Raw genomic sequence first — 25,318 nt, 5'->3', positions numbered from 1 at the left:
GTTCACTTCCCAAATACCTGCAATGACTGGGGCTGGGCCACACTGAAATCAGGAGTGTGAAACTCAATCAGGTTCCTTGCATGGTGACAGGGACCCAAGTACTTGGGCTGGCATCTGCTGCCTCCCAGTGCATTAACAGGAAGCTGAATCAGAAGCAGAGGAGCCAGGGCTTGAACCCAGGCACTAGCAACTAAACCACAATGCCAAAAGTTTGCCCTGTGCAGACTTTTACTTCTTGTCATTGTTCTATAAGCAATTTAGTATCACAACAATGTACGTACCATTTGTGTTGTATTAGACTTTTTTTTTTTTTTTGGACAGGCAGAGTGGACAGTGAGAGAGAGAGACAGAAAAAAAAGGTCTTCCTTTGCCGTTGGTTCACCCTCCAATGGCCGCCGCAGCAGGTGCACTGCGGCCGGCGCACCGCGCTGATCCGATGGCAGGAGCCAGGTGCTTTTCCTGGTCTCCCATGGGGTGCAGGGCCCAAGCACTTGGGCCATCCTCCACTGCACTCCCTGGCCACAGCAGGGAAGAGGGGCAACCGGGACAGAATCTGGTGCCCCGACCAGGACTAGAACCCGGTGTGCTGGCGCCGCAAGGCGGAGGATTAGCCTACTGAGCCACGGTGCCGGCCAATGTTGTATTAGACTTTATAAATAATCTAGAAATGATTAAGAGTATACAGAAGCATATGTATAGGTTATATGAAAATACTATACCAGTTTATTATATTTAAAGATTATTTATTTATTTGAGAGGCAGAGTTACAGAGAGAAAAGGAGAGACAGAAATGAAGACCTTCCATCCACTGGCTCATTTTTCAAATGGCTGCGATGGCCGGAGCTGGGCCGATCAGGAGCCAGGAGCTTCTTGTGGGTCTCCCACGAGGTGCAGGGGCCCAAAGATTTAGGTCATCTTCCATTGCTTTCCCACACAGTAGGAGAGAGCTGGAATGGAAGAGGAGCAGCAAAGACATGAACCGGCACCCATATGAGATGCAGACATCACAGGCAGAGGCTTAACTTACTATGCCACAGCACCCGCCCCATATACCTTTTTTTTTTTAGCTTTATTTTATTTATTTGAGATGTAGAGTTACAGACAGTGAGAGGGAGAGACACAGAGAAAGGTCTTCCTTCCGTTGGTTCACTCCCCAAATGGCTGCAATGCCAGAGCTGTGCCGATCCGAAGCCAGGAGCTTCTTCTGGGTCTCCCACATGGGTGCAGGGGCCCAAGCCTTAGGCCATCTTCTGCTGCTTTCCCAAGCCACAGCAGAGCTGGATTGGAAGATGAGCAGCCAGGACTAGAACTGGTGCTCATATGGGATACCAGTGCCGCAGGTGGAGGATTAACCCACTGTGCCATAGCACCAGCCCCCGCCATGTACCATTTTCTATAATGGTTTTGAGTGTGCACAGATTTTGGTACCTGCGCAGGCAGGGGTGTGTCCCGGATAGATACTGAGGGACAACCTACTGACCTGGGGGGTGGGGGGGATTACCGCTGAATTTTAGTGAGTTGGGCAAATGCTCAAATCCGGACTCCGCAGATGTGAGGCTCAACACTATTGTGATTTCAGAGCGTACGTGCCCGGGATGCTGTGTGTGGGGCAAGGTCGGGAAGGGCTTTCTGGGAATGAGGACTACAGCAGGGACTGTGGAGGGGCAGATTTATCATGCCACACAGGGGCCTGCAGAAGGGCTGCTGGGCGGCTGGTGGCTTGCGTCTGCGCAGTGGCGAGCCGACAGGGCTGGCTGTTTGCAGGGCTCCGGCTGGAGGGTGTGTACCGGAAAGGGGGCGCCCGCGCCCGCAGTCTGCGACTCCTGGCTGAGTTCCGCAGGGACGCCCGGTCCGTGAAGCTCCGCCCAGGGGAGCACTTCGTGGAGGACGTCACTGACACGCTCAAACGCTTCTTTCGAGAGCTCGATGACCCTGTGACCTGCGCACGGTTGCTGCCTCGCTGGAGGGAGGCTGCGGGTACTCCACATCCCTGCGAACCAGGGCCCCGCCACGATCTCCAGCCCCATGCCCAGAATCCTGGAGGCTGCCTTGCGGGGTTGGGTAGCCCCCATCCCCAGTGTCTGCCCACCCTGAGAGGGACCCTCGAGAGACTTGGGCCAGGGGGAGGTGGGAGGGGGACAGAGGCACATCAGTCCTGGGGTTGTTTCTCTAAAACCCTTTCCCTCCACTCCTGGATCCTCTCCAACCTGCCTCTATTCCATCCCCAGAGCTGCCCCAGAAGAATCAGCGCCTGGAGAAATACAGAGAAGTGATCGGCTGCCTGCCGCGGGTCAACCGCCGGACGCTGGCCGCCCTCATTGGGCATCTCTATCGGTCAGCATGGCCAGACCCCTGCACTCCCTCCCTGACCTCTCGTCGCCCCCAGCTGACCCCGCGCCCTCCCCTCCCCTTCCTTGCTGCATTGGTAGTTATGTGAGAATGTCCTTGCATGAGGGTTTGGAGGATGGATTCAGGGCCCAGCTACAGCCTGGCTCCTTCCCAGCCGTGTGACTTGGGACATGTCGCTTTCCTCTCTGGGCTCCTTTTTCCTCCTTTCTGAAAGGCAGGTGATGTCACGAGTAGTATCCACCACGTAGATGGTGATAATTCAGTGAGATGATTCTCATAAAATTCTCTGCACCTGGCATGTCGTAAACCTTCAAAAAGTGTTAGCCACCAAGAGTCTTTTGCTTTATTATTCTGTGTCAGGGAGAGGCTTAGCAGTTAGACGTGCAAGGGTGAATAAGATGGAGATATACCCTTGCCAGCCTTTTGGGGGTACATGCCTTGGGGGTGGTTCTGGGATAAAACCCTGGCTGGGTTGTTCAGATGACACCACATTACAGAGATAGACCAAGTATATGACCAAATCCAGCCCATTTCCTGTTGTTGTAAATGAAAGTTTTATACATAAAGGATAAAGCCGTGCCCATCCACTTAGATACTTTCTGGAGCCCTTTTGTGCTACCACGGGACGTTAGGCAGAGACTGTATGGCCTGCGAGCCTAGAATATTCTCTGTCTCTTTATGTAAGAAGCCTCTGGCCCCTGCCGTATTTGTAATCACCCTGCCTCAGTCTGCCCACTGGCCTGTGAGCTCCTTGAAGCCAGTGTGTGTCTTACTGCTACATCCCACGCCCTTAGCCCAGGACCCGGCAAACAGCAGGGGCTGAGTGAACGTATGTGTGGAAAAGGGGTGTACCAGCTGCATTCTCGTGACCCTCATGCCCCCTGCAGGGTGCAGAAGTGTGCGGCTCTAAACCAGATGTGCACCCGGAACCTGGCCCTGCTGTTTGCACCCAGCGTGTTCCAGACGGACGGGCGGGGGGAGCACGAGGTGCGGGTGCTACAGGAGCTCATCGATGGCTACGTCTGCGTCTTTGATGTGAGTCCTTCCTGATCCCTGACCTGACCTCTTCCCTACCCCTGCAGGATCCAGAGTCCACCCCCAACAAGCACCCCCTACCCCGCCCCAAGCCTCAGGTGACCTTCCGCATCAGGAACCACCTCCCGGAACCCTGGGCCTCTTTCTCCCACAACTGCCAACACCCTTGTCCCATTGGTTCTTAGCTCTTCAGGCCTCCAGCCCTCTTACCCAGGAGCCCTTGGCCTTGAGATCTGCCCTGCTTGTCTCCTTTCACAGATCGATGCTGACCAGGTAGCTCAGATTGAGTTGGAAGTCAATCTTATCACCACCTGGAAGGATGTGCAGGTAACTTACCCTGACCTTAGACTGCTGATTGGGCAGTAAAGGGGACTTTGAGATGGGAAGCTGACCTGCCCAGCTGGGGAAGTTCCTTTTCAGCCCAGACTTCCTTCTGCACGCTGGCCCGCAGCTCTCTGGGGGACAGGGGAAACCCCAGGAGGAAATTGTTGGGGAGTGAGTTTGGTTAGCGTTTGCTCCCTTCATTCCTCTGTGGAGTTTCTTCATTATAAGATGGTGCGCCAGGAGCAGCACTGCACTTCTAAGTGTAAGCTATCCAAGAAGGAGTGAGCACATCAGCAAAGCCACGAGGATAGGAATCAATACAATGCAAATGTTAGCCGAGGGCTTGCTGTATTCCAGGCACCTCTAATCCCATTTTTAGTGTCACACAACTCCATGTATTACGTAGTCCCCTTTTTTTTTTTTTTTTTCCAAAGAAGCTGAGTCGGAGGGTCACTTACTCAAGGTGGCGCTGTCTGGAGCGTCAGGGTTGGTAGCCAGGCTGTCCGATGGCAGACCTGTCCTAGCCACGGCACTGCTTTGTCTTGCAAAGCACTGTACCCAGCCTACAGATGCAGTTCCACCTGTAAAAGTGAAACAAAAACACAGAGAGCAGTCTCAGATGAAGGAACTTTTATTTGAGAATGAACGAAGAATGGGGTTGCAATCTAGGACATGCATGCACAGGGTGGCCTCTGGCGTGTCTGGAGAACAAAGAGAAGGTTGGGGGTTTAATCAGGACAGAGACATCTATGCAAGTTATTTCCAAAAAAAAGGTCATTGGCACTGTCGGTGCTTACAGGAGCTGGCAAACTCAGGTTTATGTAGTTACTGTGGAAAGCTATTTTGAGGTCATGGTTGGCAGATCGATCTTCAGTTGAAAAGTCAACAATAAGGCAGGCTGTCTGGTTGGGTTGGTTTGGTACTTCCTGGAGTAGGCGTCCATGGCCTGAGTGTTTCCCCTTTCAGTGGAGTGTGACTAGAATGGCTCCATTTTGCATAACAAATTTTCACACCACTCCTGGAGTTTTCCCTTTCAAGGGCCTGGGTGATGTTGGTGGCAGTGGCAGGGAGGCAGTGAGGGTTGGGAGACCTTTGTGGCCACGGGGAAGTCTTTTGTGTCCTCCTGACTTCTTCACCCCTCCCACAGCTGTCCCAGGCTGGAGACCTCATCATGGAGGTCTACCTAGAGCAGCAGCTCCCGGACAACTGTGTCACCCTGAAGGTCAGTGCCGAGGGGGCTGGAGGGTGACGGGACTGTGGTGGGGGCAGGGCCAGTGGCCTGACCAGCAGGGGTTCTCTGCTCTTGCCCTGACCCCAGGTGTCCCCAACACTGACTGCCGAGGAGCTGACTAACCAGGTACTGGAGATGCGGGGGACAGCAGCTGGCACAGACCTATGGGTGACGTTTGAGATTCTCGAGCACGGAGAGCTTGGTGAGTATGACCGTGTTACACGCATGTGTGTGCATGTGTGCTCGGGGGTCGTGTGGTTAAGGTCTTCACTGGCTTCGTGGCCACCACACATAATGGACATTGTGTTCTTCTGGTCATCCACGCGAGGGGACATTCAACACAACACTCCTCCCTCAGCTTTAGCGAGCCCCCAAGCGCTGGGTCTCCCTGCTCCCCCAGAGGAGATGCCTCCTCTTCTTTTGCTCGATTCTGACCCAGGGTACAATTCTGGGCTGCTTTCCCTTCTCTGTCTACATTTTCCTTGGTTCAACTCTTCCATCCTCATGGTGTTAGTGCCACTAATATGCTGAGACTCAAGTTGTATCCTGGCCCAGACCTCTCTTTTAACCTCAGGACTTGCATATCCAATGCCTCCTTGATACTACCACTTCTCAAGGCATCTCAAATTTAAAACATCTCAGACCAAATTCAATTCCTAGCCCTCTCCCCTAACAAAAAGTGCAAGTCACTTTCCTTCCCAGCTCAGTCCCTGGCACCACTCACCCGGTTGTCAAGGATGGAAACTTCTGGATGCCTTCTTTTCCTTTATCTGTATAACCAACCCAGCAACTAGTCCTGCTGATTCCGTTAGAATCTCACTTCTCGTACACCTCTACCGCTGGCGCCACCCTGGTCCAAGTCACCATTATTATTATTCTGCTTCCCAACATCACCTACTCCGATGTATGGCCCTGGAAGGAAGAGTTGGGCAGCGTTCCGTTCTTGCCTCCCCACAACCCAGTATGCACACAGCAGCCAAATGAACAGTGCAGGCCTAAATCAGAGTGTTCATTCCCATGGCCCAAACCCCCCGACGGCTTCCCACTCAACTTCAGATTCTTTATCACAGCTCGGAAGACCCTGAGCTAATTTTTCAGACCTCATCGCACATCACTGGTTCCCTCATCTGTCTTCTTTGCTGTAGCCACATTGGCAGTTGAGTTCCCCAAATACATCTTTCCTGATTCAGGGCCTTTGTTCTCATATTTCTACCCGCTGATCTTAGCGTGGCTTCCTCTCCCTGATCTGTCAGAGCTTGGAATTTCATCCTTTGGATGCTGCTTCCCAAAGGCCGTGGGGAGGTGATGACCTCCCTTGCTGAAGACCCTCTCTCAGCCACTGCCCTCTGCTCTCAGCTTCTTGTTTCTCCCAGAGCAGCTGTTGGTCTGCAGCGCTGTTTGCACACCTGTTCGTGGTGTGCTCCTTCAGCCAGCTGTGGGCTTCGTGAAGGCAGGCCAGGTGTATCACCCTCACTGTGGATCCCAGCGCCAGCACAGTGCTAAAACAAACATGTGTGGCTGCATGGTTAAATGGATGAATGAATGAATGAATGACTACTGGGACGTGACTCGAGGGCTATGATGATTGGTCCCCACCTTGCCCCTCCAGAGCGACCACTGCACCCCAAGGAAAAGGTCCTGGAGCAGGCCCTACAGTGGTGCCAGCTCCCGGAGCCCTGCTCAGCCTCCCTGCTTTTGAGAAAAGTCTCCTTGGCCCGGGCCAGCTGCCTTTTCACAGGTGAGCCTCCTTCCCTGACCCAGCATGCTCCAGGCCTGCCTCCCACGCCTTTCCACCCAGCGCCACTTATCTGCACCCAGGTATCCGGCGTGAGAGTCCACGCGTGGGGCTGCTGCGGTGTCGTGAGGAGCCGCCCCGCTTGCTGGGAAGCCGCTTCCAGGAGAGGTTCTTCCTGCTACGTGGCCGCTGCCTGCTGCTGCTCAAGGAGAAAAAGGCGAGGCCCCAGGGCCAGAGAGGAGGGGCATGATGGCACCTGCCCTCTGCTCCAACCCCTGTGCTCTCACCAGCCCTGCTGCTTCTCTGACCTTGACCTTTCTGTCTCTCCATACTCCAACCTTCTCATGACTTCTTGACCTCATTAGCCACCTCACTGACTCCATTCGTGTTCTCAGAGCTCTAAACCAGAACGGGAGTGGCCTCTGGAAGGTGCCAAGGTCTACCTGGGAATCCGCAAGAAGTTAAAGCCCCCCACGCCGTGAGTGTTCCTCCCCAGGCCACACTTCCGGGCCTTCCTGCCACCATCCCTCCGTCCGGCATTTCCGGTCACTGCATCACTGGTCTTTGCCTTCCAGATGGGGCTTTACGTTGATACTGGAGAAGCTGCACCTGTGAGTATCTCTCAGCTAGGCTTCTCTGGCCCAGCCCTGCACATGAACCCCACCCCTCCCCTTCCCTCTGCCCTGACAGCCAGGACTCCTCTCCCCATCCGTCCCTCTCTGTCATCTGCAGCTACCTGTCCTGCACTGATGAGGATGAGATGTGGGATTGGGCCACCAGCATCCTTAAAGCGCAGGTGAGGGAAAGGAAAAGGCTGGGGGCTGGGTCTGTGGTCTCCCTGGGACCCGTTTATACCCCTCCGTGCCTTCCAACTGCTCGTCCTCTCGCCAGCACGATGACCAGCAGCCAGTGGTCTTACGTCGCCATTCCTCCTCTGACCTTGCCCGTCAGAAGTTTGGGACTATGCCTTTGCTGCCCATCCGTGGCGATGACAGTGGAGCCACCCTCCTCTCTGCCAATCAGACCCTGGTGAGACCTCGAGGCCTGCGCCAGGCCCCGCCTTTCCTCTTGGCACGCTGCATGAGGCAGTGCTGTGCTTGCCAGCCTGGCACCCCCTCTGCTCACGGTGCCTCTCCCCTCCAGCTCCTCTGTGGCCCCAGTCCCCACCCCACCCCCCACCAGTGCTCACTGTGTCTGTCTCTCCCTCCCCTCCTCTGCATCCCACCTGTGCTCAGCGGCGACTACACAACCGGAGGACCCTGTCCATGTTCTTTGTGAGTACTGTGCCTGCTCTGGCTGTGTGCCTGTCCCCTGTGTGTCTTTGTGTTTGCCCTGATTAGGCCTTCAGGGCGTGTAGGGGGGTAGGGGGGAAGGGCCAGGTGGAAGGGGTGAGGAAAGTGAGAGGTGGTAGGATGTGGTGAGGGGAGGAGAAAGTGGTTGCAAAATCTGAGTGCCTTTTGGAGTCAAGCCCCGGCTCTGCCACTGTGTGACCTCGGGCAGACTGCTTCACCTGTGTGCACCTCACTCTTCTGGGGTGAGACCCACTGCACAGGGCTGTGCTGTCATTCACGCCAAGTGCTCTGCAGAGTCTGGCCCGAGGCAGGGCTCAGGAAACGTGAGTCACTAACACTGGCCCTGCTTTTCCAGCCAATGAAGTCATCACAGGGGTCTGTGGAGGAGCAGGAGGAAGTGGAGGAGCCCGTGTACGAGGAGCCCGTGTACGAGGAGGTGGGGGCCTTCCCCGAGCTGACCGGGGACACCCTGAGCTCCTTCTCCAGCACACAGGAGTGGGCGGCCACGCCAGACACCCCCCTTACCAGCCAGAGGTCCTTTGATCAACCCCCTGCCTCCAAAGCGAACACCCTGGGCCAGGAGGAGGGGCCACCTGAGCCCCCTCCGGGCCCCCCTTCAAAGAGCAGTCCCCAGGCCCGGGGGTCTCTGGAGGAACAGCTGCTCCAGGAGCTCAGCAGCCTCATCCTGAGGAAGGGGGACACCACTGCGTGCCTGGGAAGCCCCCCGCCCCCCAGCCCCACTGGGCCTCCCCCACAGACACCGGGCTTCCCCACACACGGCCCGCATTCTTCCAGCCTGCCCTCCAGCCAGCCCTTCACATGACTGTAGGACGGGCAGTCTGAGGGTGGCTGCCCGGAAGGCCCACACCGTCACCGTGGCAGGCACTGTGGGGAGCCTCCCCAACCCTGTCTGGGAAGATTCCAGAACAAGGTGTGGTGTTGGGCAAGGGGCGCTGGACCGGGGGCTCTGGAGGCCGGGCGTCCCTGGGCAAGTCACGGCCCCGCTCTGGGCCTTAGCTCGTGTATGTGTATCACGAAGTCACAAATCAGGAGAGCAATGGACATCAAGCTGTCTTTCTCAGAGCCTCATTAAGCCTCACTCACATACTCTCCCTCAGTAAGGGCAGCTCCTGCTTTATATACTTGATATGTAGGGGTTCTACTACATTAAAGAAAAAAAAAGGTTTAGAAGCCAGAGGCCTGGATGAAGTCCAGGGCTATCCTACCCTACTTCCTACGTTCTAGGACTTTGCTGAAGTCCTGGCATGGGAGATTGATTGGGGTTGGGAGCTGGGGCAAAGGGGAGCCAAAAAAGGAAGTGTCACTATTAATAAACCTTGGAACCAAAAGGCTACGGTTGTTTTGTTCATTCACTCAACACCAGATGGCTGCCAGGGGTTCCTGCTCTTAGGGATCCTCCACTGTAGAGGGGAAACAGAAACAGATGGACGATGAGCTTGTGCTGCAATGAAACTTAACCAAAGCAGGGCTGGCATTGTGGCGTAGTGAGTGAAGCTACAGCCTCCAATGCTGTTCGTGACCCAGCTGCTCCACTTCCAGTCCAGCTCCCTGCTAATGGCCTGGGAAAAACAGCAGCACATGGCCTGAGTGGGCTCCTGCTACCCTTGTGGGAGACCTGAATGAAGCTCCTGGCTCCTGGCTTCAACCTGGCCTAGCCCTGGCTGTTGTGGTCATCTGGGGAGTGACCCAGCAGATCAAAGATTTCTCTCTTTCTCCCTCTCGTTCTGTAACTCTTTCAAATAAATAAATATTAAACAACAACAAACAACAAAAACTCGAAAGCATTGGGCTTGAGAAGGAGTTCCATAAAGGTTCTGCAGTGAAGAGAGACTTGCCTGCTGGGGGCTCAGCAAGGAGGCTGGAGCAGCTGGAGCCCAGGCCTAGAGTGGAGAGTGCATGTGAAATGGGAGAGAGCAGCAGGGCCTGGTCATGCACAGCCTTGTAGGTCAAGGATTCGATTTGAATTTCAGGCCTTCAGGATTTTGCTTTTTTTCATGATTGATTTATTTGAAATGTAGAGTTTCAGAGAGAGCGAGAGACAGCTTCCATCTGCTGGTTCACTCCCCAAATGGCCATAACACCTGGAGGTGGGCCAGACCTAAGCCAGGGTGCAGGGGCCCAAGCACTTGGACCATCTTTCACTGCTTTCCCAGGTGCATCAGCTGGGAGCTGCATTGGAAGTGGAGCAGCTGGGAATTGAACCAGCGTCCAGATGGGATGTCAGTGCTGACCTGCTACGTGACAGCACTGGCCCCTTTGGATTTTATTTGGAAGCAACTGAGTTTTAAGTGAGAAAATGCGATCCTATTTCACTTTTTTGAAAAAATGGTCACCTTGGCTGCTGTGTGCACAGTGGGGTGTGTGTGTGGTGGTGGGGGCCCTGAATGTAGGGAGATCAGCCAGCAGATCAGAAGACCAATGCTGAGGCATGGTAGGCTTGGAAACTCTGGAGTGGGCAATAGATTTAGAAAACAACCTATGTGACTCGTTGATGCAGGGAAAGTGGGAGTAGGAGGGGGGGCACAGTAACTCGGTTCTGACTTTCCTAAATGGAAGGGGTTGCTTTTGAGCCGCGTGGCGCTGTGGGAACAGGGGTGCCGAGCTTAGGTGAGGGAGGGGATCTCCAGCAAGGCTGCCAGGCCTAACGGTGCAAAACTGAAGGGAAGATCCTAAAGGTGACAGGGCCCTAAGGCCTCACGTGCAGGTCCCCGCTCACGCCCACTCGCGGGCATCGCATAGCTTCCAGTGTACCTGTTTTTCCCTCTGGGCCTGGCTCCTTCCTGGCTCCGAGAGTCTTGCTCACGCCGCTCACGCTGGCTTTTCCAGTCGAGCGGGAATCGGGAAAAGGTCTGGGACCAGCCCTGCCTTCCTCCGTCGTCAGATGCATCTTCGCTCAGGTGTGCAGTGACTCAGTTTCGCTGGCCACATATGGAGTCCTCACCCTGGACGCAAGGGACTGGTGTTTGCATATGTAAATGAACGATTAGAAATAATTACAGGCTGAATCAGTGCCTATACTAGAAATAGAACCCAGGCGTCTTGACTCAGAAGCCCGAGGTTCTCACCGCCCAGCGGACGCAGCGTCCGCCCCGCGGCCGGGACCCTTCCGGGGTATTCGCAGCCGTCGCCGGGGTTCAGTTCCTCTGCGGCCCCCGGAGCTTCCGCGGCCGGCGCAGCAGGACACGGCGTGGGCGGGGCGAAGGCGGAGTCGGGCCCGTCCGGGGCGGGGCTGGGCAGTGGGCGGGGCTTCCTCGAGTTCCGGAGTCGAGTCGCTGGCCGCCTTGGCTGGAGCGAGGATGCAGCCGCCGCCCCGAAAAGTGAGCCTGGCCCCGGAATGGGGACTGCTGGCGGGCTGTGGGGTGGGTGGTGCGAAGGGAGCCTGGCGGGCCCTGGAGCCGGGCTGCGAGGCGGAGTGGGAAGGGGTCGGAACCCAACCCAGGAGTAACCGAGGAAACAGCTCAGCTCCTGCTGGGCCCCGCCCCCTCACCGCTCCCTACGCCGAGTGTTTTTCACGTCTCCACACCGGGGTCTTCGTCCTCCGCTTAACCCCGCAGGTGAAGCCGGCCCAGGAGGTGAAGCTTCGCTTTCTGGAACAGCTGAGCATCCTCCAGAGCCGGCAGCAGAGGGAGGCGGACCTGCTGGAGGACATCAGGTAGCTTCTGGCCCCGTGGTGTACCCACCCCCATCCTGGCCGCTTCTCCCATAACATACATCTGCTGGGGTGGGAGGACAGGGGCGGGAATTCCACCCTCCCTGTTCGCGGCCCTGGCCTTAGTCCTGCCTCTGCGAGTCCCGCTCCACCTCCCCCCACCCCACCCCCACATAAACACACAGGGACCCTCTCTTAAACCCCTGACTCCACAGCCCTGCAGTCAAACTTAGGGCAGCATCCCTCTCCCCCTCCCAGACCTGTTGGAAGGCTGGCGACCCTGTGCCCAGGCCCCATCAGCCCTCAGCTGCAAGCCCACAAATGGCCCTCCAGGGGTAGGGAGGCTCCAGCTGGGGCTCTGAGCCGTGAGGTGAGGCTGACCCGTGTTGCTGCTGCCTGAGGTGATCTCAAGGACTCCGTCTTCAGCCCCGTTCCCTCTGGGTGAAATCACACTCTGGGCCTGGCTCCCTCTTCCCCCTGCCCAGGTGGAGGAAAGGATGGAGAAGGGGGCCACACAGTAACCCCACCCCCACCCCAATCTCCACAGATCCTACAGCAAACAGCGGGCAGCCATTGAACGAGAGTATGGGCAGGTATGGGACGCCTTCCTCTGGACCTCCCCTCTTGTAGCCCCCTTTACAGCCCCAGCAGTGTCTCTCCACACATACGCCCATAGCGGTCGAGAGCAAATGCCTACAGTCAGGCAGCCTTGGGTCAGATTCCTCTTGTTCTACCTAGCTGGATGTCCTTGGACAAGTTACTTAACCTTTCTTGGCCTCAGTTTCTTTCTCTCTAAAATGGGAATAATCGTTGTACCTTCATGTCGAGTTGTTGTAAGGACTAAGTTAGTTGGTGAATGTAAGGCATTCAGCAAAGCACGTGGTGCATGATGGACATCTGGTGAGTGGTACTATCACGCTCTGATCCCATATTCTTCCACTGGGGTGAGTAAAGGGAACAGGGTGTCCGTTGGCTCTCTCTCCAGGCACTCCAGAAACTGGCTGGGCCATTCCTGAAGAGGGAAGGGCACCGGAGCGGGGAGACAGACAGCAGGTGGGTCCCATGCAGAATGTGATGGGGAGCTCGGTCCCAGGGCCCTGTGGGGATGGAGGCCTGGGGAGCGGGGGAGCACGAGAGCTGCAGGTGGAGCTGACACAGCAGCAGGAGAGGAGCTGACCGCGCAAGGACACCGTGGGTGGGGGTGGAGGGCATGAGTGATCCTTGTGGCTGAGCTAATGGGCAGATCGATAGATGGGCTCCCAGACGAGGGGGAGGGGAAGGCTCGCTGTCTCCCATGGTGTTGGAGGGGGGTGGGCTCACGAAGCGGTGGAGTGCTCTCCTCCTCAACACAGACCTTCTCTGGGGAGGGGCAGGACAGTGTTCGGTGCCTGGCGTTGCCTGCTCGATGCCACCGTGGCTGGGGGTCAAACCCGGCTCCAGGCGGCCGACCGATACCGTGACCTAGCAGGGGGCGCAGGGCGGAGTGCCAAGGAGCAGGTGCTTAGGAAGGTATGGCTCAGTGGGTGGGGTGAGGAAGAGCTGGCTTGGGGCTGGAGGTGGTGGGGTTCAGGACGTTGTGTGTCCCTGCTGCTAGGGAACAGAGACCCTCCAGAGGGCACAGGCGGAGGTGCTGCAGTCTGTCCGGGAGCTGAGCCGAAGTCGGAAGCTGTATGGGCAGCGGGAGCGTGTGTGGGCCTTGGCACAGGAGAAGGCAGCTGATGTCCAGGCCAGGTGGGCTCCAGGGGAGTCAGGAAGCCCCCAGTGGGGAAATGTGGACGAGTGGGGGTGGAGCCGAGGCACCAAGGCTGGGCTCCGTCTAGCTTGTTTCCCTTGCCCACATAGGCTGAACCGAAGTGACCACGGCATCTTTCACTCTCGGACCAGTCTCCAGAAACTCAGTACCAAGGTTCGGCAGTGAGGGCGTGCGTGGCGGCAGGGAAGAGGTGGGGAGAGCAGTCCGGTGGTTTGGGAGAAGTAGATTGAATCCAGGCTGCCCTCCTTCCTAGGTGGGTGACCTTGGTCAACTTAATGACCTCTGAGCCTCATTTTTTCATCTGTAAGGTGGAAATAATAACTTCCCTTTTCATTCCTTTAATATTCATCTGTTGAGGGCCTGTATGTGCTAGGCAGTGTTCTGAAGACTGGTTGGTATAGCAGAGAACACTTCTCATGCAGTTCTTGCCCTCACCATCTAGCTAAGGGACACAGCGAGTAAATACACAAATAATCAGATTAGGAGGAAAATAAAATCAGGTGCCATGATGAAGGGTGACAGAGGGGTGTGAGTTAGAGGGAAGAGTGCATTGCCTTTGAGGTGGGAGTAACGTTGTAGGCTTGGTGTGGCCTACAGGCACTTGAAAGGAGGTCAGGAGGATTCAGGGGTCAGCTCGCGTTGGACCTGGGAGACCACAGCAGGGAACAGTTGGCATTTTATTTTGGACGTGCACAGAAGCCACTAGAGGATTCTGAGCAGGAGTTGTGAAATTGGGAAGCCAGCCGTCAATAATATGCAAATCCACTTTGGGTCTGGGCTCTGGGAAGGACCCTGGGCATCCATGGCTTCTTGTTGACACCTGTTTCCCCCTGCTAGCTGTCTGCCCAGTCGGCCCAGTATTCCCAGCAGCTGAGAGCAGCCCGCAATGAGTACCTGCTCAACTTGGTGGCCACCAATGCCCACCTTGACCACTACTACCGAGAGGAACTGCCAGCCCTGCTCAAGGCCAGTCCTAACCCAGAGTCCCCCTGCCCCTCAGCGGGGAGGGAGGGATGGGCCTGTCTTGCTTCCCACTCCCTGTGAGGTCGACAGGTACTGGGGACCTAGCCTGCCTCTGTGAGTAGAAGCTACACTCTTGGGTTCTGAATCTGCGTCCAGCTGGCTGCATGACCCTGTCTGGGACACTACCCCTCTGAATCCCATCGGGGAATACCTTGGTTCTGCCGACCTTAGAGCACTGATGGGGCTCAAAGGGTGTGAGGGTGTGTTTTGAACTGTTAAGCCATGTGCGCACAAGGGCCTGTTATTAGAAGCAGTAATAATGCCTGGTTCTTGCCTCCTTCTCATACCTCATGCCCATCCCCCACCCACACCTGGACAGACAGGCTGTTCTCGAGGCCTGAGGGGAGGCTAGTGTCAGTATCTCTGGGTTGTCTGCAGGCCCTGGTCAGCGAGCTGTCGGAGCACTTGCGGGACCCCCTGACCTGTTTGAGCCGCACCGAACTGGAAGCTGCAGAGATGGTCCTGGAGCAAGCGCGCCATGGGGGCCAGGCAGCCAGCCAGGTGAGGGCTGGGACCCGTCAGAGCGCCCCCCAGAGATTCCCCCCAACTACGCATCTGCTTCTGTCCTCTTTCTTCTGAGACGAGACGTGCTAGGGACAGGGCCAGAAAGGAAGTGAATAATGAGTGACTGGCTTTTCCCACCTGGCAGGTAAACTGGGAGCAGGATCTGAAGGTGTTTCTTCAGGAACCTGGGGTGTTTGCCCCCACCCCCGCTCAGCAGTTTCAGCCAGCAGGCACTGATCAGGTGAGACCGCGCGCTGCTCTTGGAACCAGGCCCAGTGTAAACAGGACTGTGGTTTTGGCCTCCTGCCCCATTATCTTTGTCATGGTATTAACTGGGTGACTGTTGGACCTCAGGGAGGGGGTTTCGGAGCTCTGGTCCGCCTCCTTCCTACCAGAATACATAAAACACACCTCAGTCCACTTTTTAGCCACCCAGTGCTTTGCCCTCTTCAGCCCACCCATGGCCCTTCAACCCCATCCCATTGCTGGGAGACATCTGGCCACACAATGTATACCTCTGTTACAGAAGGGGCAGTGTCCCCGCCTCTCTGTCCTTGTCTTTGGGAGGCAAGGCAGGTGGAAAAGAGGGAACTGGAGAGAAGGAACTACCTCGGGTCCCTCTCACAGCACCTCTGCGCCTGCAGGTGTGTGTCCTGGAGGGGGAAGCAGGAGAGGTGGCTGGGGAGAGCAGCTTGGAGAAGGAGATTCAGCGCTGGACCAGCAGGGCTGCCCGTGATTACAAGATCCAGAACCATGGGCGTCGGGTGAGGTGGGGGGTGCAGGTGTTGTGGATGGGAAGGAGGGCTGAGAGGCGGGGATCCTGGAGTTACTGAGGGTGTCGCAGGGCTGCCGACAGGAGGGGAAGAGAGGCCTTTTAAGACAAGAGTATGACACAGTGGTTAAGAGCACCTGGATTCACCTCCTCTTCTGTCTCTCCTGAGTTCTGTAACACAGGTGAGGGAGTGACTTAACCTCTCTGGACTTCAGTTTCCTCATCGCTAAAGTAGTGCCAATAATAGCAGCCCTCTAGAGACGAAGTGACGTAGTGCATGTGATGCAACCTGCAGAGGACCAGGCTGGAAGTAAGTTATGCCCACCCGGTCTCCACCCACCCCTGTCCCGTGCCTTCTCCACCAGGTGCTGCAGCGACTAGAGCAGAGGCGGCAGCAGGCTCCGGAGCGGGAGGCTCCGGGCATGGAACAGCGGCTACAGGAAGTGAAGGAGAGCATCCGGAGGGCACAGGTGAGGCAGCAGCCTGGGGTTGGAGCCACTGAGATCCTACACGCTCAGGTTGCCTTCCCTCCTTTATCTGACAGGGTAGCGGGGGTGGACACACTTGGCCAGGTTCCACTGACGCCCCTCCTCTCTATGCCAGGTGAGCCAGGTGAAGGGGGCTGCCCGGCTGGCCCTGCTGCAGGGAGCTGGCTTGGATGTGCAGCGCTGGCTGAAGCCAGCCATGACCCAGGCCCAGGAAGAGGTGGAGCAGGAACGACGGCTTAGTGAGGCTCGGCTGTCCCAGAGGGACCTGTCCCCGACGGTGAGCTACTCGCCCACTCCACCCTTTACATTCAGGAGGGTAAAACTCCCCAGTGGAAGTCAGGCCCTAGAAAATGGGAGTTGTAGGGTGGGTGCTCGTCACAGTGATTAAGACAGTGCTTGGAAGGGCTGTATCTCATAGTAGAGTGCCTGGGTTTGAATTCAGGCTCTGCTTCTGATCCAGCTTCCTGCTAATTCACACCCTGGGAAGCAGCAGGTGATGGTTCAAGTGCTTGGATCCCTGCCACCCACATGGGAGACTTTTATTGAGTTTCAGTTCCTGGATTCAGCCTGGCTGGATCCCAGCTGTTGTGGGCATTTGGAGAGTGAACCAGTAGATGGGAGGTCTCTGTGTCTAAGAAAATAGTAATACAATGGGAATCACAGTAGTACCTAATTCAAAGGGTTGTTGTGAGGCTTTAGTGAAATCATTCATGCATAATTCATTGCACAGTTTCTGGCACTAGAGGGCCCTCCATGAACTTCTGCTGTGAGTGTAGTATGGGTGTTAAGAACTAAGGTCCTGGGAGTGTTGCCATTGTACTTACTAGCTGTGTGACTTTGGCAAGTGACTTAAACCATCAGAGCCTCAGAGCCTCAATTTTCTTAACAACAAAATGAGGTAGTAGATGTGCAAAATGTCACTGAATTACCACGAAGATTAAATGAGCAGACTAAAGATCCTCAGCACTGTGCCCAGCGCGCAGTAAGTGCCCAGGTACTAGGGCTCTGCTGTCAGTGTGAGCATTGTCCTGCTCTGCGGGGGTTTGGGTTGTGACACACGTGGCGACTGCATGGGCGGTGCCACCCTGGAGGTGCAACCATGGTGTCTTCTAGGCATGGGATGGAGGAGCCGGGGATCTATCCCATCCTTGAGGGGGGACTCAAGGATGACCATGATGTCTGATTTCTGCTCCTCTGCAGGCTGAGGACGCTGAGCTTTCCGACTTTGATGAATGCGAGGAGACGGGGGAGCTCTTTGAGGAGCCTGCCCCGCCAGCCCTGGCCACCAGGCCCCTCCCCTGCCCTGCACACGTGGTGTTTGGCTATCAGGTGTGAATGGGGGTGGGGCTCTCAGCCAGGTAAGGGCCGGGACAGGCAAATCCTGACTCCTTGCTTGTGGGGCCCAGGCAGGGCGTGAGGATGAGCTGACCATCACGGAGGGTGAGTGGCTGGAGGTCATAGAGGAGGGAGATGCTGACGAATGGGTCAAGGTGAGTATGGGACCCTAGGTTCTGAGCCGGGATGGAGGGCAGTGGGAGGGACTTCTTGGTGGCCCCCGAAGACCCAGCCAGGCCAAGCTAGAGGCCTAAGTGGAGCAGAGCTGGGGCCATGGCCTGCTGAGGTCAGTCTGCTGTCTGTTCCATTGCTGGTGAGCAGGCTCGGAACCAGCACGGCCAGGTAGGCTTTGTCCCCGAGCGGTATCTCAACTTCCCGGACCTCTCCCTTCCTGAGAGCGGCTGTGACAGCGACAATCCCTCGGGGGCAGAGCCCACCGGTAAGAAAGGGGAATTTGGGGTCGGGATGTGAGTTTGGAGAAGAGTTACTGGGGGACGCTGGCCCTGGGTGTCACATCCTGGGGCACCACCACCTGCTCTCTCTCACCATCTCTCTTTCACTTCCACAGCATTTCTGGCCTGTGCCCTGTACAGCTACACTGGACAGAGCGCAGAGGAGCTGAGCTTCCCTGAAGGGGCCCTCATCCGCCTGCTGCCCCGGGCCCAGGATGGAGTGGACGATGGTTTCTGGAGGGGAGAATTTGGAGGCCGTGTGGGGGTCTTTCCCTCTCTGCTGGTGGAGGAGCTGCTTGGCCCTCCAGGGTCAACTGAACTCTCCGAGCCTGAGCAGGTGAGGCTCTGCTCTCCCTGGATTCCCAGGCTTCTCAGGTTGACCCTCCCTCTACAGTAAGGCCCTGTTTTCATCTTGATGCCCCCCTCCTCCCCAGGTTTACATCCTGTAGTAGCTTGGGCCTCCCCATTTCCTTTGGCTGAGCAGAGAACAGGAAACCCAGATGGCCATAGGAGTTTGGAGGTCCTATTTTAGTTCTGGATAGATCTGAGTTCAAGTTTCTATTGCATGCCCTTGGGTGAGGATTTGAGCTGTTTGAGCTGCTTCCTCTGTGTGTAAAATGAGGAATAGATACATCTTTCCATAGGCTCACTACCATGATTACAGCAGACGAGGTAAGGCCCTTAGCCTGGTAGCACACGGGAGGTGCCTTCAGGTATGATGCTGTTGTTATTATAGTAAAGGAGGAAGAGAATAGGAGTGGGATTCGGGGGACCAGGCTCTAGCCAGTGCTCTAGCACTATTGGGCTCTGTGATCTCAGATGGCTTACCCTCAGTGTCACTTTTAACATAGGTGTTGTAAAAACGCCTGCCGCATGGAGTGGCGGTGAGGACTGTGTGCTTTAGTGCAAGGGAAGAGCTAGCAGAACACCTGAGACAGTAATAAGTGTTCAGTACCTCTGAGTAGTTGCAATGTGTATCCCTACCTGAAAACAAACATCTGGCCACTTCCTGTTTCGGGCAGTGATGAGACAGGCATTGAAGGTGGTATGAGAGGAAAGCTGGTGAAGCCTTCCCACGTGCCAGGCGTAACTCTCTGCCCACTCCCACCCTGCCAGACGCTGCCATCCCCTTCACCTCCTAGTTTCTCCCCTCCTGCACCTGCCTCGGCCTTGGACGGCCCCACCGCACCTGTCCTGCCTAGAGGTGAGTGGACTTGGGGGCCCTGGGAGGGTAAGAGATAGGGAAGGGAAAGGAGTCTCGGCCTCCTAGGCCATGCTGTGCCCTGTGTGTGCTGTCAGGCACCTGGCAGTGAGGGCCACTGCAGCTGGAGGGGAGAGGCACTTGGCCTTCAGAGCCTGGCTGACTCATTCAGGCCTTACTCTGTCACTTCCTACTCTGTCACTTCAGGTGGGTGTTTGACCTATCTGGGTCTTGGTTTATGCCTTTTATTAAGTGAGGAGAGAGGTACCACCTCGTGGAATTGTGAGAGCTTACGACGACGTGTGTAGGGGTCACAGCATCGTGCCTGGCATGGAGTGAGCATGCAGATAGCAGCTGTTTCTTCGTGGTTATTATTTTAAAAATCTGACCAGCTTCTTTCACTCTGCTCTCCCAGGAGGCACCCTTTGCTCTTCGTGTCCTTAAGCCCTACGAATACCTAGCTTTGGGTCATCATTTTCCCTCCTGGAATGTCCACCTTTTCTTTTCTTTCTCTCTCTCTCTTTCTTTCTTTTTTTTTGACAGGCAGAGTTAGACAGTGAGAGACAGAGAGAAAGGTCTTCCTTTCCATTGGTTCACCCCTCAAATGGCCGCTACGGCCGGTGTGCTGCAGCTGGCGCGCTGCACCAATCCGAAGCCAGGGGCCAGGTGCTTCTCCTGGTCTCCCATGCTGGTGCAGGGCCCAAGCACTTGGGCCATCCTCCACTGCCCTCCCGGGCCACAGCAGAGAGCTGGACTGTAAGAGGAGCAACTGGGACAGAATCCAGCGCCCTAACCGGGACTAGAACCCTGGGTGCTGGTGCTGTAGGCGGAGGATTAGCCTATTGAGCCACAGCGCCAGCCTCCACCTTTTCTTAAATCCTTCTTGCATGTCCACCTTCTCCAGTCTCCGTCCCTGACCCATCAGGGGTCGCCACCATCTCCAGTACCCCTAGGTCACTTTGAAGGACTCAGCTCTTAGTCACTCACTGTGTTAGTTCTTGATAGCCATTGGGGTGGGGGCGCTGTCTATCCCACCTCCCTTTCTTTGGTACCTCCATCAGAGCTGATTATACAGCTGCTGCCCAATAATTGTTGAAGATGGATGCGTGGATGAATGGATGAATTTTATGGCTCAGACTCGTGACTGCCAGTTCATCAAATATTTATCCTGTGCCACTGTTCCGAGTGCTGAACATACAGCACTGAACAAAACAAAAGTCTGAAGACTGACTTGTCGTTCTTGTTTCCACACAAAGCCCTGGACTGCCCTGGACCCCTGGACATGACGGCACCTCGACTCAGGCCGGTGAGGGTCCTTGCCTTGGAGGAGGCTGTGTGTGGAGTGGTCATTGCGGCTGGTCCTGTTTTGTCTGCAGGGCCGAGGGGATGGGCAGGGATAGCCCCAAGGGCGGACTCTGGAGCATTATCTGTGTTTCCTACAGGTGCGTCCACCGCCTCCCCCGCCGGCTAAAGCCCCAGATCCTGGCCACCCAGATCCCCTCACCTGAAGGCCCGGGGAGTCACTGCCCACAGTGACGCCATTGCCCCGTCTCCATGCTGTCAGAGACCACCCCCTCGATGATCCGTAACAACACAGCCCAAAGCTGGAATCTCCCCCACGTCTACTCTCACCTGTAGGGGTAGAAACTTCCCCTTTCCCCATTTGGGGGCAGAACCCCCAATTTCCCCCCTTGTCCTCCCGACATCGCTCAGGCTGGAGCTACTCCTTTCTCTTCTTCCGCCACCTGTCTTAGGTGGTGAACTAGCCTGGGATCTCTGAGGCTGGAGCCCATGCCCCAAGGTCCGGAGTGACTGTGGCCCTTCTCTTTCCACCCTGGCTCCATGAGCCACCCCATCCTGGCTACCGGAGATGCTGGGGTGGGGCTGGGAGGGGAGCAGGCCTTGGGAATCAGAAGGAGCTGGAGCCAGTATGCAAAGCAGCTGTGATGGTCTGAGCGGATTTATTGACAGTGAATAAAGGGCACGAAGGCCAAGGCAGGACCTGGGCCTGTTGTGCCAAGAGGGCAAGGGACCTACGGTGCTATTGCTTTAGGGGCCCACCAAGGGCAGGGGCCCGCTCCCAGCTGCCACGCTCTAGCATGTGGAGCGAGGTGTTGGGCAAGGAGGGCCAGGCGGCCTGTTGGCCAGGGAAGGGGGAGGAGACCGAGGGGCTGGGGATGGGTGAGACTTCTCCTGAGGTCCCCCAGCCTGACGCTGTGCCATTCCAGGTGGAAGCAGAGCTCGTCCTTCAGCTCGGGGGCAGTGCTGTGCAGCGGAGGGGAGGGCCTTCACGCCCGCCTGCCCCCGGCCCTGCCAGCTGGTGGTCTGTCAGAGTGATGAAAAATGAGGCTTGGGGGAGAGAGAAAGGGTAACAGTGCTGCTCCTGTTCGGTCTGGGTCCCAGCTTCTCCCCAGGAGCTTCAGGACCTTCCCTGTTCGCTGGAGCATGTGCCCACTCCCACCTCCAAAGCAAAGGATGTGTGGTAGAGGCTAAGCGTGCCAGTCACCCTGACGGTTCAGGGGACTGAAGGGCCTGAATGTTTTAATTGGGGTAGGACAATGCCATTACCTGATCTGGGGCTCAGGCAGACTCGCGTCACACACCCCCTGTTCCACGTGGCAGAGACACCTGAGCCAAGAGGAGGGGTCACTTCAGTGCCCCCCAGGGAAGGAGGCGATCAGAGCTGAGCCTGCTGCTGCCTTGGCCATGTCTTCATACCTGGTAATCTGAGGTGTCTGGCTTGCTCGGCTGTCCATTTGCCTCTTGCCTGGGCAGTCCTGGGCTTGGTCCCCTCCCTCTGGCCCCTAGTGTCAGCTCTGCAGAAGCTCCAGGGTTCCCCTCCAGTGTACAAGGGACTCGGTTGCTGTCCCTAAGTCCTCCATTCTGCACTGGGGGACTGGCTAGGGCCTGCGGCTGTGGTGCCTCAGTGGGCAGCCTCTCTGTGGCAGGCATCCCTGCCCTGGGCTGCCCTCCTCCAGACCCCTGGCCACCTCCTGGGTCCTGCCCCCCACCAGAGCCCCAGCTTCTGTCTGTAGGGGAGCCATCGCGATGCTCATGTGACCCATAGCGCTTCTCAATGTGTGTCACCCGGAACCTAGAGGTGGGGAGACAGAAGAGGAGCTCAGTGCCACAACCCCGAGTGCTGGGCCCTCCCCTCTGACCGGAGACATCCTGGGTTTCATGGCCACTTCCCTCTGGCCTAGGGCAGAGCAGGCCTTGTCGGATGGTGGGCCTGACTCCTGCCAGAGCTCCCAGTCCTGGAGGAAAGAGCTGGGGCCCACCTTTGGGGTCTGGTGTCTGATCATCGGGGCCCCACCTCAGGCCCTGTTTTCCCGGGGCGCTCTAGCCCTACCTGCCCACAGAGAACACCGTGGTCTCCCCAGGCCGGGGCCGGCTTTTCCCTTCCTTGGAGCGTCCCTGCCGGACAAGCGGGGGCCTCTTGTTGCGGCTGCAGTGGATGCAAGGGGCCGCAGAGCCCAGGTGCACTGTGTGATGATGGGAAGGGGCTCCGTCTTGCAGGCTGGAAGTGGCGTCCACACTGGACAGTAGGGAAGAGCAGAGCAGGAATGTTGTCTCCATTTCCCTGTCTATCCCATTTCCTACTGTCTTCAGCACATCCCCGAGGCCCCTGGAACCCAACGTGTTCCTTGTCTGTATCTAATAAACTCGATATGGACATGTGAGTGGCTTTGTGTTTTTCCTCCCAGGGCTGTTCACTGAAAAAGAGGACAGAGCTTAACTCAAAAGATTAGCACTAGAGATGAATCTTGGGCTTGGCACCCTCTAGATGGGAGATATGGTTTGATGGACTTGGATTCCTATGAAACTTCACACTGTACGTTAGCCAGCCTTGCCCTTCCCCCCGCCCCATGCACAGACATGCAGGACACTGAGGGGCTGTGCTGGCGTGGACGGTGCTCCCCAAGGCAAGCTAAGTCACGGTGGCCCTTGTTCTCAGCTCACCTGGAGAGCTGCACTGTCCCTTCTCCCTCACTGTCCCCCAGCATCTCCTTCAGGGCCTCAGCGTTGGCTGAGGGGAGAAGGAAGAGAGGGATTCGGTGGAGGTGGAGGTCAGTGCAGGAGAAAGCTGGAGGGCGGGGGCAAGGGGCCCCCTTACTCACCTTCATTTTGGATGATGCAGCGAACAATCCTCTCTACCGTGTCCTCGTTCACGTCATCATCCTCAGCTGAAGGGTGAAAGAGGTTGGCAAGGAAGTGGGAAATGAGTCAGCTGGGTGGGGGGGGCGACCCGGTGGCCCTGTGGCTTACTGCTGAAGACATACCCCTTCTGCTGTTTGCCATTGTGCTAGATTTTAGCATTTCAGGGGCCAGGGAAGATGGGGAAGTTGATGGGAGCGGGACCCTACTAACAGTGGACCCCTCTTGCCCGGGCAGCCTCCTCTCGCCTTGCTTTTCAGGGTGGTGACCCCCACTTGCTGGCTCAAGAATGGATCCCTAGGCATTGTGCAGGTTTGGTCAGGTTTTGGCCTGGATCTGTTGGCCGGGGAGGCAGAAACAGGGGTGAGGAGAGGGCTAGGGGAGAAGGGTGACTAAGCCGGGGCTCCAGGCTCCTCACTGCTCACTCACGGGGCTGGAGCTGGGCGTCGTCTGGCTCGGAGCCCCTGGACGTGCGGCAGCGATAGCCCTTCTTCTTGAGCACGTGGCAGATCATGAAGCCCACAAGGCCCATGAGAAAGAAAACCAGCACAAGCAGGAAGAGCATGTACAGCCCATGTTGGGGCGGCTCCAGGTCAGGCTGTGGTTCCGACATGAGGCCCTGGGGGGCGAGCGCGGGCCAGGGCGCCTCCTGGGTTTAGGGGGCTGCCGCTGGAGAGTGGGGAGAGGTAGGCATGCCATTTTCAGGATCCGAAACAGGCATGCCCCAGTGGACCCTCCGGTCCCACCACCCGGCTACCCAACCAGGGAGCTGTCCCGGCCAGCGGTGCTGGTCTGCCAAGACCGCCCGTGGCAGGAGGCCCGACGGCGGCTGGGCAAGCCCTCTTCCACGACCCTGGTCCCAGACCGTTCCCCTTCCCAGCTCGTCCCGCGCTCCCGTCCCTGCCAAGGACACTGCAGCGCCAGACGGGACAGCATTCTCCAGGCGGCGGGCGCTCTGATCGCGCCTGAGTCAGCGTCCGCACCTCCCTCCGCGCCGGCCTGAGCCAGGCCTCTGCAGCCCCCTCCCCTCCCTGTACTCCCGGACCCCTCCCTTCCCTTCTCGGTTCCTCCCACCCTGGCCACCTGGCCCACCCGGTACCGGTGGTTTGGTTCTGGTTCCGACTCCGGCTCGGGTTCCGGCTCCAGGGGCGTTCTAGTCCGGCTCAAGGCCCCCGACGCCCTCCCGGCGCTCATCCCTTGGTTCCTCCCCCTCCCCCCTTCGCCGCCTCACCGGCTCCCGGCTGTGGCTGCGGATACCGGGGCCGCGGCAGGCGGGGGGAGGGAAGGATGGCGCGGGCTGCGGGCTGCTTGGCCGCGGCGGCAGGCTCTGGACAACTCCGGCCCTGGGGAAGCGAGGCGATGGGGGAGCCCCCCGCAGCCGCCCTGGGTTCCCAAATGCCGTCGCCCGTTGCCGGCCCGGGATCAAGGGGCGGAGCGCAGGTGTGCGGGGCTCAGAGCGTGAGCTCGGCGCGCGTGTGAGCGCAAGTGGGATGCGCGCGTGACTGCGCTGGGCCCCCCCCGGGGGGAATGTGCGGCGCCGAGTCTGGGTCCAGGTAGGGGACAGGAGGTTCGGCGGGGGTGCTCTTCTCTTGGTCTATCCCGCACGCCTGGCGCAGCTCCTGCCCTCAGATGCCCTGGCTGAGAGGATGGCCGGGATCTTCCCAGGGAGCTGGGGGAAGCTGGCTTTCTGCCCCTGAGAGGGGCGGCGTGCCCGGATCTTCAGCGCTTCCTAGAGCGGTGACTACTGCCTGCCCTGGGTTTGGGACAAGTGGCGGGACGGAATGGCCTGGCTTCCCGAGGATCTGGCCTCCGCCCGCAAGGCAATGTTCCTGGCATCCTAGGACGGATGCTACCCGTCCCCCGCCCAAGCCAGGATGCTAAAGCCCCAGAACCTAATAGGACACAGCCAGGCGAGTGGCCCAACTCCCGCAAGGGGCGTGGCCTGGGCGGGCGGGGCGGGGCGGGGCGGAGCGGGCCCGCCCCCGTTCCGCAGGGG

The 25,318-nt window shown here is 57.5% G+C and overlaps 3 protein-coding genes and 2 long non-coding RNA genes across 16 annotated transcripts in view; 2 read left to right on the top strand and 3 right to left on the bottom strand.

Annotated features, from left to right (window-relative positions):
* ARAP3 (ArfGAP with RhoGAP domain, ankyrin repeat and PH domain 3) overlaps window positions 1-9,315 on the top strand; it is a 28,173-nt gene extending 18,858 nt beyond the window's left edge. For all 7 annotated transcript variants that reach the window (XM_051844306.2, XM_051844309.2, XM_051844305.2 and 4 more), the window contains 14 exons: window positions 1,765-1,977; window positions 2,229-2,334; window positions 3,237-3,384; window positions 3,643-3,711; window positions 4,856-4,930; window positions 5,027-5,141; window positions 6,549-6,677; window positions 6,758-6,891; window positions 7,070-7,152; window positions 7,250-7,285; window positions 7,407-7,470; window positions 7,566-7,703; window positions 7,910-7,948; window positions 8,322-9,315. In XM_051844306.2, coding sequence (XP_051700266.2) covers window positions 1,765-1,977; window positions 2,229-2,334; window positions 3,237-3,384; window positions 3,643-3,711; window positions 4,856-4,930; window positions 5,027-5,141; window positions 6,549-6,677; window positions 6,758-6,891; window positions 7,070-7,152; window positions 7,250-7,285; window positions 7,407-7,470; window positions 7,566-7,703; window positions 7,910-7,948; window positions 8,322-8,789 — 1,817 coding nt within the window. In that variant the 3' untranslated portion in view covers window positions 8,790-9,315. The remainder of the gene's footprint in view (window positions 1-1,764; window positions 1,978-2,228; window positions 2,335-3,236; window positions 3,385-3,642; window positions 3,712-4,855; window positions 4,931-5,026; window positions 5,142-6,548; window positions 6,678-6,757; window positions 6,892-7,069; window positions 7,153-7,249; window positions 7,286-7,406; window positions 7,471-7,565; window positions 7,704-7,909; window positions 7,949-8,321) is intronic.
* On the bottom strand, window positions 723-11,161 carry LOC103347901 (uncharacterized). The gene is made up of 3 exons (XR_516399.4): window positions 10,739-11,161; window positions 4,167-4,289; window positions 723-947 (listed from the first exon to the last, which is right to left on the bottom strand). It is a non-coding gene; the product is annotated as an uncharacterized lncRNA (long non-coding RNA).
* On the bottom strand, window positions 4,324-6,554 carry LOC138850167 (uncharacterized). The gene is made up of 2 exons (XR_011389775.1): window positions 5,664-6,554; window positions 4,324-4,409 (listed from the first exon to the last, which is right to left on the bottom strand). It is a non-coding gene; the product is annotated as an uncharacterized lncRNA (long non-coding RNA).
* FCHSD1 (FCH and double SH3 domains 1) lies at window positions 11,146-22,847 on the top strand. 4 transcript variants are annotated; one of them, XM_008255147.4, is made up of 20 exons: window positions 11,146-11,304; window positions 11,542-11,639; window positions 12,184-12,229; window positions 12,622-12,689; window positions 13,010-13,145; window positions 13,231-13,367; window positions 13,479-13,542; window positions 14,227-14,355; window positions 14,791-14,913; window positions 15,062-15,157; window positions 15,561-15,680; window positions 16,054-16,158; window positions 16,292-16,453; window positions 17,377-17,505; window positions 17,583-17,666; window positions 17,833-17,950; window positions 18,080-18,300; window positions 19,080-19,167; window positions 20,421-20,470; window positions 20,607-22,847. In XM_008255147.4, the coding sequence occupies exons 1-20, from the start codon at window positions 11,284-11,286 to the stop codon at window positions 20,670-20,672; spliced, it is 2,061 nt and encodes a 686-aa protein (XP_008253369.2). In that variant the 5' UTR covers window positions 11,146-11,283; the 3' UTR covers window positions 20,673-22,847. The 4 variants fall into 4 exon arrangements, with proteins under 4 accessions (XP_008253369.2, XP_008253370.2, XP_069932343.1 ...); XM_008255148.4 differs by having other exon boundaries at window positions 13,004-13,145; XM_070076242.1 differs by lacking the exon at window positions 12,184-12,229 and having other exon boundaries at window positions 11,276-11,304.
* On the bottom strand, window positions 21,109-25,252 carry RELL2 (RELT like 2). 3 transcript variants are annotated; one of them, XM_070076243.1, is made up of 8 exons: window positions 24,415-25,252; window positions 23,752-23,991; window positions 23,286-23,351; window positions 23,128-23,194; window positions 22,517-22,702; window positions 21,883-22,258; window positions 21,733-21,792; window positions 21,109-21,513 (listed from the first exon to the last, which is right to left on the bottom strand). In XM_070076243.1, exons 2-7 carry the CDS (start codon window positions 23,933-23,935, stop codon window positions 21,760-21,762), a joined length of 912 nt encoding a protein of 303 aa, XP_069932344.1. In that variant the 5' UTR covers window positions 23,936-23,991; window positions 24,415-25,252; the 3' UTR covers window positions 21,109-21,513; window positions 21,733-21,759. The 3 variants fall into 3 exon arrangements, with proteins under 3 accessions (XP_069932344.1, XP_008253371.2, XP_002710185.2); XM_008255149.4 differs by having other exon boundaries at window positions 24,422-25,252; XM_002710139.5 differs by having other exon boundaries at window positions 21,109-21,489; window positions 24,422-25,252.
* Between the last annotated feature and the right edge of the window lie 66 nt (window positions 25,253-25,318).

Source organism: Oryctolagus cuniculus, chromosome 6 (genome assembly GCF_964237555.1).
Source record: "Oryctolagus cuniculus chromosome 6, mOryCun1.1, whole genome shotgun sequence".
Taxonomy (NCBI): Eukaryota; Metazoa; Chordata; class Mammalia; order Lagomorpha; family Leporidae; genus Oryctolagus; species Oryctolagus cuniculus.
The sequence above is the reverse complement of the archived record's forward strand: the minus strand, read 5'-3'. Positions and strand labels throughout refer to the sequence as shown.

Excerpts from the sequence above, each read along its gene's own strand:
- FCHSD1 (XM_008255148.4), top strand. The coding sequence starts at position 11,284 with ATGCAGCCGCCGCCCCGAAAA. Across the intron at positions 14,356-14,790 it reads AACTGCCAGCCCTGCTCAAG|GCCCTGGTCAGCGAGCTGTC; the intron begins GCCAGTCCTAAC and ends GGTTGTCTGCAG. Across the intron at positions 17,506-17,582 it reads ACGTGGTGTTTGGCTATCAG|GCAGGGCGTGAGGATGAGCT; the intron begins GTGTGAATGGGG and ends TGTGGGGCCCAG.
- RELL2 (XM_070076243.1), bottom strand. The coding sequence starts at position 23,935 with ATGTCGGAACCACAGCCTGACCTGGAGCCGCCCCAACATGGGCTGTAC. Across the intron at positions 22,703-23,127 it reads GGGACAGTGCAGCTCTCCAG|TGTGGACGCCACTTCCAGCC; the intron begins GTGAGCTGAGAA and ends CCTACTGTCCAG. Across the intron at positions 22,259-22,516 it reads ACGGTGTTCTCTGTGGGCAG|GTTCCGGGTGACACACATTG; the intron begins GTAGGGCTAGAG and ends CCCCACCTCTAG.